At 39.4% G+C, this 14,341-nt stretch overlaps 1 protein-coding gene across 1 annotated transcript in view; it reads right to left on the reverse strand.

Moving 5' to 3' along the window:
- Positions 1-13,568: 13,568 nt before the first annotated feature.
- The window catches only part of LOC121372920 (classical arabinogalactan protein 9-like), a 4,079-nt gene continuing 3,306 nt past the window's right edge, over positions 13,569-14,341 (reverse strand). Inside the window, exon 3 of the mRNA XM_041499355.1 lies at positions 13,569-13,589. Within this exon, the coding sequence (XP_041355289.1) occupies positions 13,569-13,589 (21 nt within the window). The remainder of the gene's footprint in view (positions 13,590-14,341) is intronic.

Below are 14,341 nucleotides of genomic sequence, written 5' to 3' on the forward strand. Positions count from 1 at the left end.
GGACGGTTGACATTTTTTGGAGCTTGATGATGATGATGATGATGATGATAACTAGTTTAACGTGCCCATATACCACTAGGGTTTCGAACACGCCCATCCCGAGTCCGACCTCCGATAAGATCGGTGGCCTGACTCGGGATGTGGGGGGGGGGGGGGGGGGGGGGTTAGTGTTGAAAATGGGCAGAATTTTGAAAATAGCAATTAGTAAAAAGGTTAATAGAATAATTTAAAAAAAAATAATAACAATAAAAAAAAATTACAAGCCAAAAATAAAAAGAATTGACTGCTCGGCCGAATATTTATATAATTTGGAGCATTTTAGAAGGACAGTCCAAAAATAAATAAGAGAAAGAAGAGAGGATCGGACTATTTAATAATATTTAAAAGAAAAGTAATTTCGACATAAAATTTTGAACGAAGGTCTAAATGTTTAAAGTCCAATCTATATGTCCACGTGAGTGGCCTCGTTAAGGCCGTTAGGGTGTGGAGGTTGGCCTACGGCGAACTGATGAGCGGAGAACCGGCAAAGGCGGGGATGAAGTACTTCCATCTCTGGTCGGCGAGGATGGTTATAACACTCCGGTAGTCGTTGCCGAAAAGGGCCTTGACGATCCTGTGGATGGTGTGGCTATCCATCTCTCTAACTAGGACTGCTTGTCGGTAGACTCCTTCTCGGCGCTGAGTTAGTACCAACCCCGTCTTGCCGGCTGTAGACTTGATGGTGTGTAGCTCGTAAGCGCTTCCATCAGGCAGTTTTTTCAGCTCTGGTTCCACTAGTCCGCCCATCAGTGATGCCGGATCCGAGGTGTCCCCCTGCACGAACTTCAGGAAGCCGGACCTGATTTTCCCGATCTGAACTTTCCAGACGGCTTCCGAGTCGGAGGGGGACGGTGCCTGTGAAGGTGGAGGTCTTGCCTTGTCAGGCTGGTCGCTCGACTGAGCGACGGCCTTCCTCTTCGCAACGGCTCCTGCCCGGACCGCCGCCTTCCGAACTGGCAAGACTGGTGACAGTGGCCAGTTACGTGTAGGCGGTGGCGTAGAGGGAGATGGAGGTCCGTCTGCGGGCGTCTCGCACATCGGCGCGTTGAGAGCATCCCTCGGTGTTGACGGCGGGTCCGGATGAGCTGGTCCTTTCGTCTTGGGCCGAGCCGGGGGCGGCGACGCAGAAGGGACCGCTGCTGGCGGTTGAGCCGCCAGTTTTGTTCCCCCCTGAGCCGCTCCTGGCGCACGTTTCTTCTTCCTCCGTCCTCTTCCCTTCCTCTTCTGCGAGTCCGAGTCGCCGTAAACCAAAGTCACGGTTGCCCGTGACCCGGTGTACGCGACGCGAAACTCCAGCAGTGATCCAAAGCTTGCAATCAATCCCCCCAGGTGGGGTGGCAAGTCGAGAGCACAGGCGACAGCGTGCATCTTCATCGAGAGTTAGCTTGGAAGTTTGGAGCTTGAAGAAAATAAATTGAATTTGTCGCCATCCTAATTTAAACTACATTTATTTGTTTATAAATATATATCCGAGCTTAGTACAAATGTTGTGTGTAAGTTGTTAGCTGTTATTTGTCTTTGTCCTTGTCTAAATTGTTGTATTTCGCTATTTCGTCCTGTTTTGTATTGTTTGTTTACCGTGTGTAGCCAAAGTGCTCAATATTCCGTGATAGCACGTGTATTGCCAGATACCGTTGTTTTCACCGAATATTGACCCCCTAATTACTTTATTTTATTAGCTTATAGCAATATTGATTGTGTATAAAATGTCTCAGCCAAAGAACTCCGTTGACCGGGCATTTGACCGGCTCAACGAGAGTTTGTCAAAAATAACAGCTGGCGTACAGTCGGTAAATTCCGCCATTGCCGATCGCTCCATTAGAAATGGGGAGGGAGGTGAGTGGGATCATACAAACGTTGCATGGTTTCCACCCAGCTCGTCGACTCCGGCAAAAAAGAAATCTAAAAAATGATACACCCGACCCCCGGGATGCACCTATTAGGCCAAATAATTATAGTGTGGCCAACGGAACATCCCCGGGGGGGGGGGGGGGGGGCGGGAAATATCACAGCATATTTCCAACCGTATCTCCAAGTCGGACCTCTCCTTGGATGTCAGCGGTATTTCAGAATTGCCGTCTGACACCTCGGGGGGTCTGTACACTGCACTGGAGAAAGACAGTTTGGATCCAGAATCCAGTTCCGAGGTTGGGGGAGGGCTTAACTCCTCCATCCTCGTTACACCGCACTCCCAATTTAAAAGAACTAAAATTGAATTGAGTCAGTCGGGGGGGGGGGGGGTACTCCTCGATCGGAGTCCCCCACCCTGTCTGATGGTAAGTCTGTGTTAAAATCCCCCAGATCCCCCTCCCCCCACCCACCCCACCCCCTCATCTGAAAAGAGCCAGAGATAGTCTTCAACAGGTAAGTAACAACGACAGCATGAAGACTAGAACACAGTCAGGATTTATGAACATCTCTACCCCCCAGGCCCCACCCCCCAGCAAAGAAAATAGAAAGAGAAAACCGGATACTTCTCTTGTTGTTGAGGAAACCGATCTAGAGTCCAGCACAGGTGAGATAGTTTCTAACATCCCCACCAGCAACCAGTTCGGTCCACTAGAGGAACGGTCCTCCCTCCCAATCCGTGTTAAAAAAATTAAAGCAGTAACAAAAAAGAACATTGTAGGATTGAGGAGGGTACTTTTTGGAAGTCTAGATCCCACGGCCTATGGACTGCTGTTTTTACAGCATTCCATAGCTGCCATGCAAAATACAACCCATCAAAACATTAAAGATACTATTTTTTTCTTTACTAGATTAACAGATGGCCAAACATTCATTAAAACCCTTGTGGACGCCCCTTTTGCTGCCCTTGGCCCTCTGTTTCATATTAGACCGTTCCCCGGGTGCACCGACACGGTTGCTGTTGTACTGCAGAAGTGTGAAACAGAACCCAGAGCTGGGGTGCGGGCGGATGCCGGTGATGGGTCCTGTCGGGCTCTCGCCGGCGGTGCTGGCACCGGCCCTGGTCAGTCAGAAGGACATCGAATTGGTGCCCAAAATTAAACGCCCCAAGATAAAAATTAAAGTTCAACTCCCGTCTACTAAACATAATAGAAGCCTCCCTCTAATTGGCACGGAGGTTGAGATGGACTTCGAACATTCCCCCCCCCCCCCCCTTATCATCCAACCCAGGGCGGATTCAGGAGGGTACCGCCCCCTTTTGTAAACAGGTTACACCGGCTAGAGAAGGGGGGAGTGCTGCTCCAATGCAGTCAGTCCCCGCCTCTAATTCTAATCAGACCCCCTTTCAGGCAGTTAACAGGGGAGGAGGGGTGGGGGCAACTGGCAGGCAGTGGGCTGCAGTACCCCCAAATCTTGGGTTGCGGCGTATAGCCAAAATCAATTTAGTGGGGGCCAAGGGGATTGATATTCTCATTAGGGCCAGGAAGGCAAACAGTGATTTGCAAATAGCCAATATCACTGTTTGGCATAATGGCTATATTGATATCCTCCTGTCCCGCCCTACGGAAGTGGATATTATTTTAATTAATGGCATAGGATTTCATGTGCATAATTATTTGGATAAACCCATTAAATGTGCAAAGTATCAGAGGTGGGGTCACTCTGTTAAGAGGTGCAGATCGACTAGGGAACATCCTATATGCTTCCGGTGTGGGGCCAGCCACCCCAAGAGGTACCCGGACAGTCCGTGCACAAGAGAAATCTTCTGTGCGTACTGTCGGGGTCCTCACTGCACTCATTCTAAGGAATGCCCGGAGCACATAAAAGCTATCAGGGTGTTGGCGGACTCCAAGATAAGAGATCGCCATCATGGTGGAGACGTGGGAGTTCCAGCTGCACCCCCCGCCTCTGTTCGCCCATTGGTAAATCGTGCCCCCCCACCCAGACCACTGACCCAGGAAAGACCTATTAGAACTCAGGGGGGATCAATCTATAGTGGTAACGTAGATAATCAGGTTAGTAAGCTCGAGTTCGTTAGAATAATTTCAGGCCTTATTTTGGATGGAGCACTTAAAATTACTCCCCCCCCCCCCCCTTCGAAATACAATATTGCTGACATTGAGGAAGCCACTAAAGTGGCATGTCAAATTGTTGACAGGTACTTAGCTGTTAAAATAGAAATAGGGTCGGTCCAGTCTAGAACTATTAAATGGTTTAGGGAACGCAACTTGGTTGACCTGTTGCAAGACATTAAGAACACAGTTAACTAGGTTGCATATAATTTTATTTAACTCTAACTTAGTATTGTTTCGTCCCCTATAATGGGTACAAGATCTAAAGTAGTGATAAATAGTAATAATAATATTAATAATAACAATAGTAAATGTAAATTTAATAAGAATAATGCTAATGTTATTAAAGGTCTAACAGTGGTACAGTGGAACGCCAAAGGTTTGCGCACACATGGGCCTGAATTAAAAAAAAAATATTTAACTGATAATAATAATAATTTTGATGTGATCACCATTCAAGAGACCTGGATCACTAATTTAACAAATAAACAGAGGCAATCAAAAGTATTTTTAGATTATAAAATTTCAGGCTATACTGGTCTCTTTTTCAATAGTGGGGTCACTTCTAGGGGGTTTGGGGGGGGGGGGGGGGGCATAGCTACATTCATTAAGGAGGGCATCGCCCACTCTAGACTTCCTCATGTCGCCACTCACCCCAATATTGAATCTTTGGGCGTGTCTATACATGGCCTTAATTATAATTTTAATATATTTAATTTTTATGTACATCCGGGTGCCAGTAATGCTAAAATAAATGTTAATGATTATTCAAAAATTATTGGTAACAGTAATTTGGATGTAATAATTACAGGTGATTTTAATAGTCATAATTCTGTTTGGGGCTCGAAAGTTACCAATGCTTCAGGCCAAATACTTGAAAATTTAATGGATAGTAATGATTTGGTCTGTTTAAATGATGGCACCCCGACTTTTCTCTCAGATGCATGGGGCATGGGGCATGGCAGCTAAGTGTGAGTGGGAAGTGCTCAATGAATTTGGTAGTGACCACCTCCCTGTTAAAACCGTTTTTAATAAAAACTGTCTTTGGGAAGAACCGAATAAACAAAAACATAATTGGAATTTTAGTAAAGCTGATTGGCCACGTTTTGAGAGTATGTGTGCCGATATTAATCCTGAGCAGATTATAAATACTAATATTGATATTTTTAATGATAAATTAATTAAAACTATAATTGATATTGCTTTAAAAACTATACCGGTAAGATGGAAAAAAGGTAGAATAAACTCGGTCCCTTGGTGGACCGATGAGTTGAATTTACTTAAAAAAGAAAGACATAAATTAAGAAATAAACTTAAAAAAACATAAAAATGAGGAAAATATAAATAAATTTAAGAATGCTAAATATAAACTTGTTCATACAATAGCTAAGGAAAAAAAGGCCTCATGGGAGAATTTTGTCAGCTCTATTGGCGAAGGCACGTCTGGTGGGGAGGTCTGGTCTAGGATCAAAAGGATTCAGGGGAAACCGGGCAGTTTTTTTAATATTTTAAAAAATAGTAAAATATATACAACAAATCAGGATAAAGTAAATATTCTGGGAGCAATTTTTAAACAAAATTCTGCAACTGCTAATTTTTCTAAAAAATTTCAAAAACGTAAAATATTTATGGAACAATATAATAAAATTCCCCTGAATTCCAAGTTCCGTGAAAGCGGGAACGATTCTGACACTACATTTACACTCCAAGAATTGTTCAAAGCTTTTCAGCATCGTAAAGGCTCAGCCCCAGGGCCAGATAAATTTATTTATTTATTTTTTAAACATATGCCCACCAATATACTTGAACTTTTCTTGGAGTTGTTTAATTTAATTTGGAAACAAGGGTACCTCCCCCTCAATTGGAAGCACGCAGAAGTGTTTGCTCTCCCAAAGAGGGGAAAGGACCTTACGGATCTAAAAAATTACCGTTTGATTTCATTGACATCCAGTGTCTGCAAGACCATGGAGTATATGGTTAATATTCGCCTTACCCACTTCCTGGAGCTCAATAAATTATTTACTGAGTTTCAAAGTGGGTTTAGAAAAAAACACTCTACCACTGACCATCTTGTTCGTTTACAGACCGAGGTAAAAAACGCCTTTAGGAGGAAACACAAGGTGGCCGGTGTCTTCGTGGACATTGAAAAGGCATACGACATGGTCTGGAGGCACGGATTGTTACAAAAAATATATAAAATGGGTGTAAGAGGATCTATGTTTAATTTTATTGATCGATTTATAAATAATAGAAGTTTTACGGTAATATTTAAAGGTTACTCTTCACCCTGTTTGGAACTGGAAAATGGCATCCCCCAGGGGTCAGTGATTCGGCATCTTTATTAATGATTTGGCAAAATCACTCACTGACAATGTATCTAAAAATTCTCAATTAAGTATCGGTCTGTTCGCGGACGATACAGCCTTCTGGAGGGTAGGGAATACTTTTGAATTGGTTAAAACAGACCTCCAGTCGGATTTAAATGTTTTACAAAATTGGTCTGAGGACTGGGGGGTTACCATTTCCCAATCTAAAACTTGTTCTATTTCTTTTCTGGGCAGAATCGGTCAGCCCATGCCAAAACTAGATTTAATGTATGATAGTAAAGAAATTACTCAAGTCAAATCGGTCCGCTTTTTGGGAGTGACCTTTGACCAGCGTCTCTCTTTTGTCGAGCATATAGCCAATGTAGTTGGCATTTGTAAATATTATATACATTTATTAAAAGTATTATCAGCTGTCCCATGTTCTTATCTATTACGTTTTGCTAATGATTTTGGGGTGGCGAATCTACCTATAAGTGATTGTAGTGCTAGATTCAAAGCCCCATGGGTTCTTATACCCCCTAAGGTAAATCTTTTTATTAAAAATCAATTAGCACAAATAGACCTACCAGTGTTTAAAAATACTTTTTTTAGAATTATTATGGGGGAAAGATACAAAAATTATTTACAAATTTATACAGACGGGTCCAAGAACCCCATAAATGGAAGAACTGGTATGGCCTTTGCCGTCAAGGAATTAAATGGATATAGTTATTATAGAGCCAGACTGACTGATAATGTTTCGGTCTACACCACGGAGCTGTTGGCTATACAATATGCCCTGGTGTGGATTTTAAATAACCATAATAAACTGGACGACAAAAATAAATTTATAATATTATCTGACAGCTTGAGTGCCCTTAATGCCATAGATGGTTCCCACAGTGTCAGGCCCGAAATTGTTAAAAATATTATCAGCTTTTACAATAAAATTGTTCAGGCAGGGGCGGAGGTCGTCTTTGAGTGGGTACCCGCTCATGTGGGTATCCATGGCAATGAAATGGCTGATCAGTGTGCTAAAAGAGCCGTTTTGGATGAGGAAGTTAAGGTTAAAATTAAGTATAATTATAGTGAAATTTATTCAATAATTGTGCCATGAGTTGACCGTCTATGGCAAACAGAGTGGAACCATAGGACGAGAGCATGGCACGCTAATATTAAACCTGTTGTCTCCTCACAGGGTCCTATATCATTTAATATTAAATCTAATAAATAATTACTAGATTACGTATGGGTGTTTCTGTCGCTTTAAACCAAATTAAATTTAAAATGAAAAAAAGGAGCAGTCCTAATTGCACCCATTGTAATGTGGCAGAAGATGTAAATCATTTTTTATTCTTCTGCAATAAATATACAAATAACAGAACTAAATTAAAAAACTTTTTTCATAAAAATAATATTGTTTTAATCCAAAAAAATTATTAAATCCAAATAAACAGTATAAATTAACTATAGATAGGTTATTAATGGCCTATGTGATGGAGACAAAGGTTAATATCTAAATATTTGATTTACCATGTATCATTTATTTGTAATATTTTATCTAATGTTTTGTTTCTATTAAATTACATCTGGGCGCCGGGCTCATAAGCAGGTAAACAGCACCGAGCGGCGGTCCTGGAATCGCATTTGGAAAGTTCCCGGGGGTCGGGGGCAATACTTGGTTGTTGCTTCTCCGGCCCCGACTGGGACTCCCCCTTATTATATGTACGTAATGTCCATTAGGGTATGCGTTTTGGGAGTGCTATCTCGCTTAGTCCGGTACCTGGATGAATTAAAACTATTAAAATAAAATTAAAATTAATATTTATTTTTCCTTTCTTACCCCCCCAGTCGCTCTCCCCGGAATTTAATAATTTATTTAATTTAATTTTTTTTTTTTATTATTAATTAACCTTATTTTCTCATTATAATATTAAGCTAGGGGTAATTCTCACCTTCTTGTATAATTCTAGGGTTATACTTGGGATAACACTGGGTATCTATAGGCTAATCTTTTTGGCTACTTGTTTATTGTAGTTTTTAATATATAATAAATTTTAACTGTATATTACTTTATTTGATTTGTATGCCCGTTGCTTCCCCCCCCCCCCCCACACACATTTTAGTCGGGGGGGGGGGGTGCAGTTAAATATATATATATATATGTCTATATATATATATATATTTTTTTTTTTTTTTTTTTTTTTTTTTTTTTTTATAATATTTAAATTGGTTGGGGTTTCTCCGCCTTGCCCCCCCCCCCCCCGTTTTATTTGGGGGGCCGGGCGGGGTTTTATTTTTAGCCAATTACTTTTAATTTTTGTTTTGTTTTGTTGTGTAATGTATTAGATTGGTTGGGGTTTCTCCGCCTTGCCCCCCGTTTTGTCGGGAGGGAGGGGGGCTGGGCGGGGTTTTATCTTTAGCCGATTAGTTTTAATTTTTGTTGTCTTGTTTTGTTGTGTAATGTATATATGTTGTATGATTGAATGTGTGATTGTTGCTTGGATTATGGGGGGAGGCTTATCTGGCAGTAATCCCCTCCCCGTTCCGGAAACTGCACCTTATACATGTATATAGTTCGTCTTTTTTAATTTGTTTAATATCTATTTTAAAAATAAAATAAAATAAAATATAATGTAGGTTACTGGCATGCTCGCTCATTTAATCTGTTTTATATTTTTTATCATTATTTTAACTATGTTTTAGATTTTTAATTAAACAATTATATAATTCAACAGGGCAGGTAACTGGGTTGGGACACTTTCCTAGTGACCTTCTACTAAAGCTTTAGGTCACTCTACTAGTGACCTTCTACAAATGATTGCCATGAGTGGATCGAGCTGCGGTTGGACACGGTGGGGTGGGGGGGGGGGGGGGGGTGGGGTGTGTGGTTGTGGTGCCGGTGGTTAGGTTTTTTGGGGCCATAGGGCGTAGGCGGTTTGGCCGTAGGTTTCTGTGAAAGTTCCGGCCCCCCCTTCTCGCCCCCCCCCCCCCTTCCTCCTGGTCACACCAAGGCCCGAAATACGATTGGTAATCATTTTAAATAAATATTAAATTTAATATAACTTTTCTGTGGGCCGGGCTTACCCCTCTACCCTTTCCCTTGCCTCTGGGGACTAAATAATTATTATTTGTTTGTTTTTTTAAATAAATTATAATTTTTGTATTTTTACTTTTAGACTTCCCCATCTAAATTTGCGTTAATTTTAAATAATTATATAGGTGTAGAGTAGGGATTTCTGTATTTCTTTTGGGAACGCATTCAAAATTATTAATGTCCACATAATATATTTACTCTTTTTGACCTCCAGTTTAAAATTTCAAAATGTTATTATAGTTAGGTTTTTCCTGCCCCGAGTCAGACCACCGATTATATCGGAGGCCGGACTGGGGATAGGCGTGCTCGAAACCATAAAGGTATGTGAGCACGTTTACAACATATCTAATCTAAATTTAGATATCACACATATATGTTGGAAGACATGTAATCGTTAGGTTATTTACTTTTAGATTTATGAATAAGTACTTTTATATATCACACATATATGTTGGAAGACATGTAATAGTTAGGTTATTTACTTTTAGATTTATGAATAAGTACTTTTATATATCACACATATATGTTGGAAGACATGTAATAGGTTATTTACTTTTAGATTTATGAATAAGTACTTTTATATATCACACATATATGTTGGAAGACATGTAATAGTTAGGTTATTTACTTTTAGATTTATGAATAAGTACTTTTATATATCACACATATATGTTGGAAGACATGTAATAGGTTATTTACTTTTAGATTTATGAATAACTACTTTTATATATCACACATATATGTTGGAAGACATGTAATAGTTAGGTTATTTACTTTTAGATTTATGAATAAGTACTTTTATATATCACACATATATGTTGGAAGACATGTAATAGTTAGGCTATTTACTTTTAGATTTATGAATAACTACTTTTATATATCACACATATATGTTGGAAGACATGTAATAGGTTATTTACTTTTTAGATTTACTTTTAGATTATGATGAATACTACTTTTATATATCACACATATATGTTGGAAGACATGTAATAGGTTATTTACTTTTAGATTTATGAATAACTACTTTTATATATCACACATATATGTTGGAAGACATGTAATAGGTTATTTACTTTTAGATTTATGAATACGTACTTTTATATATCACACATATATGTTGGAAGACATGTAATAGGTTATTTACTTTTAGATTTATGAATAACTACTTTTATATATCACACATATATGTTGGAAGACATGTAATAGTTAGGTTATTTACTTTTAGATTTATGAATAACTACTTTTATATATCACACATATATGTTGGAAGACATGTAATAGGTTATTTACTTTTAGATTTATGAATAACTACTTTTATATATCACACATATATGTTGGAAGACATGTAATAGGTTATTTACTTTTAGATTTATGAATAACTACTTTTATATATCACACATATATGTTGGAAGACATGTAATAGGTTATTTACTTTTAGATTTATGAATACGTACTTTTATATATCACACATATATGTTGGAAGACATGTAATAGGTTATTTACTTTTAGATTTATGAATAACTACTTTTATATATCACACATATATGTTGGAAGACATGTAATAGGTTATTTACTTTTAGATTTATGAATAACTACTTTTATATATCACACATATATGTTGGAAGACATGTAATAGTTAGGTTATTTACTTTTAGATTTATGAATAAGTACTTTTATATATCACACATATATGTTGGAAGACATGTAATAGGTTATTTACGTTTAGATTTATGAATAAGTACTTTTATATATCACACATATATGTTGGAAGACATGTAATAGTTAGGTTATTTACTTTTAGATTTATGAATAACTACTTTTATATATCACACATATATGTTTGAAGACATGTAATAGTTAGGTTATTTACTTTTAGATTTATGAATACGTACTTTTATATATCACACATATATGTTGGAAGACATGTAATAGGTTATTTACTTTTAGATTTATGAATAACTACTTTTATATATCACACATATATGTTGGAAGACATGTAATAGGTTATTTACTTTTAGATTTATGAATAACTACTTTTATATATCGCACATATATGTTGGAAGACATGTAACTGTTAGGTTATTTACTTTTAGATTTATGAATACGTACTTTTATATATCACACATATATGTTGGAAGACATGTAATAGGTTATTTACTTTTAGATTTATGAATAACTACTTTTATATATCACACATATATGTTGGAAGACATGTAATAGTTAGGTTATTTACTTTTAGATTTATGAATAAGTACTTTTATATATCACACATATATGTTGGAAGACATGTAATAGGTTATTTACGTTTAGATTTATGAATAAGTACTTTTATATATCACACATATATGTTGGAAGACATGTAATAGTTAGGTTATTTACGTTTAGATTTATGAATAAGTACTTTTATATATCACCCATATATGTTGGAAGACATGTAATAGTTAGGTTATTTACTTTTATATATCAGACATATATGTTGGAAGACATGTAATAGTTAGGTTATTTACTTTTAGATTTATGAATAAGTACTTTTCTATATCACACATATATGTTGGAAGACATGTAATCGTTAGGTTATTTACTTTTAGATTTATGAATAAGTACTTTTATATATCACGCATATATGTTTGAAGACATGTAATAGTTAGGTTACTGTTCTAAGACGAGGGTGCTTCTGAAAGTTTTACGTGTCCAGTCCGCTGTGAAGAGCGAAACGCACCTCGCCGACCCACGAAGAGAAACGAGAGGCGGCACCTCGGTCAACCCCTAAAACAACAATATTGAGTCATTCAAAGGACGCTGTCACTACTTTAATCTATAAAACCCGTGATGGAAAGCGAGGTAATATTAACCGGGATATCGCGTACACCGGGTCGCGGGCTTCCGTGACATTGGTGTATGGCGATCCGGTCAAGAAGAGGACTCGGAAACGAAGCCGTAGTAAGACCAACGCGCCAGGGGCGGACCGGTGACGTGTGTGTGTGTGGGGGGGGGGGGGGGGGGGGCAAAACCGACAGCTCAACTGTCGGCGGCGACCTCTTCCATTGTGCACCCCCAGCACCGATCTACACCAGTGAGACCAGCTGAACCAGCTCTGCCGGATCCAGCATTGGACACGCAAGGGGCGGACCTAAACCAAGCGCTGATGGAATCGCCCCCACCACCTGCGAAAACTTCGGTTCCAGCGACTCCAGCGAAGACACCCCCACGTAGGAAGAGTGCCGCCGTCGGGTCACAGGCCCGATCTGTGGTCGTTGCCAAACGGAAGGCAACCGCTTCTCCAAGCAACCAACCAGCCAAGCCAGGCCCTCCGCAGCAACCGCCGGTACCGGACATCCAGCAAGCTGAGCAATGGTCACTCCAGGCCGGCAAGTTACCATCACGCTACGCTCAGCTTGTGAAGACCAACATCGAGGACGTCCACCAGGTGATCAGCATGCCTAAGCACGAAGCTTTCCAGCCGCTACCAACCAGCCGTGCTGAAGGAGACTTTGCGTTGCACAAAGTCCGCATGTCTGAAGGAAAGAGCGCCGTTTGCGTGACTGTTCGTCGTCTGGGCGTATACCATCAGGGTGTGCTACTGACAATTATGGACAACCCAACACTACATCGAGTCTTGAAGGACTACCGCCTACAGAGACTTCATACCGCAGTTCGACGTCTCCAACTTCATAGGGACACCGTAGAGGCCTCCTCTCAGCAACCTCCTTTCCCTCCGTGAGTTTGGTCTTGGTCAGACTTTAAACATTTTGGTCGCCATCTCTAAACCTTTTTTGTTTTGTTTTTGTAAATAGTCTGACACTCTTTATTTTTTGGCAGTCCGTCTAAACTGCTTTAATCACCTTCAACTTTGGATGAGCAGTCAATTTTTTTGTTTGGCCTCAACTTTACCAGACATGGTATTTTTTTAACTTACTAATTTCTATTCAAAATTCCGCCCACCTCAAACTTACTCCCTCCTCCCCCCCCCCCCCCCCCCCCCCCCTGCCCCGGAATTGGTCACTGGCGAAGTCAGAGGCTAAGTCCGGGCTGGGCGTGCCTGAACCTCTGTGGATATGGGCACGTAAATAGAGTTTCAGTTCAGTTCATTTAACCAGGATACTGCCACGGGCACAGAGCAGACACCTGCCCTGTTTAATTAATCTAGTTGTTTTTATTACAAATCTAAAATATAGTTAAAATATGGATAAAAATAGTGAAATAATAAGTGAGCATACTTGTAACCTATCAAATAAAAAAACAAACATAGCCAAATTGGAAGAAACATAGACAATATGCTGTTGTTCCGGTTAGTTATTGTATACGTAATCACCGTATGAAAATATCAACCGAGTCTTCGTTAATGAGTATTAATTTTGTCGAGGCTCTGCCGACACAGATACCAATTAAATAGACGAGCTAGATATGTTGCATATTAAAAACACGAGTAGGGAATTTTTTTTTTATCCTATAACACTTCTAAAATAACATTTTAATTCGATGTTGACTAAACCGCAGTACTAAAGACTAAAGTCGCCTCCATCAGTAATATGACATCATCACGATTAGCACACATTAGTTTGACGTCACGCATTTTAACTAAATTTAACGTCATCGCATTGTCCCAGCCGTAGCAATGCGAATTTCTTCATTTCTCGATGAAAGTAAAAGTAACGTTGTCTGATGACGTCACTATAAATTGGTACTTCGTCTTACTGAGCATTATTGTTTAAGAATAAAAATAATTCATAATAAAATATGCACTTTTTTGTATTTGTATTAGTAAGTATAATTCAAATTTAGCTAAAAGTATTCTCTCATATTTCGTTTCCGCTCATCTGGGTATGAACATGAAGACACACACACACACACGCACGCACGCACACACGCACGCACCATCCAAACACGTATGTTTGCGGGGAGTGGGTTTTTTTTTT

Source organism: Gigantopelta aegis, chromosome 5, assembly GCF_016097555.1.
Source record: "Gigantopelta aegis isolate Gae_Host chromosome 5, Gae_host_genome, whole genome shotgun sequence".
Taxonomy (NCBI): domain Eukaryota; kingdom Metazoa; phylum Mollusca; class Gastropoda; order Neomphalida; family Peltospiridae; genus Gigantopelta; species Gigantopelta aegis.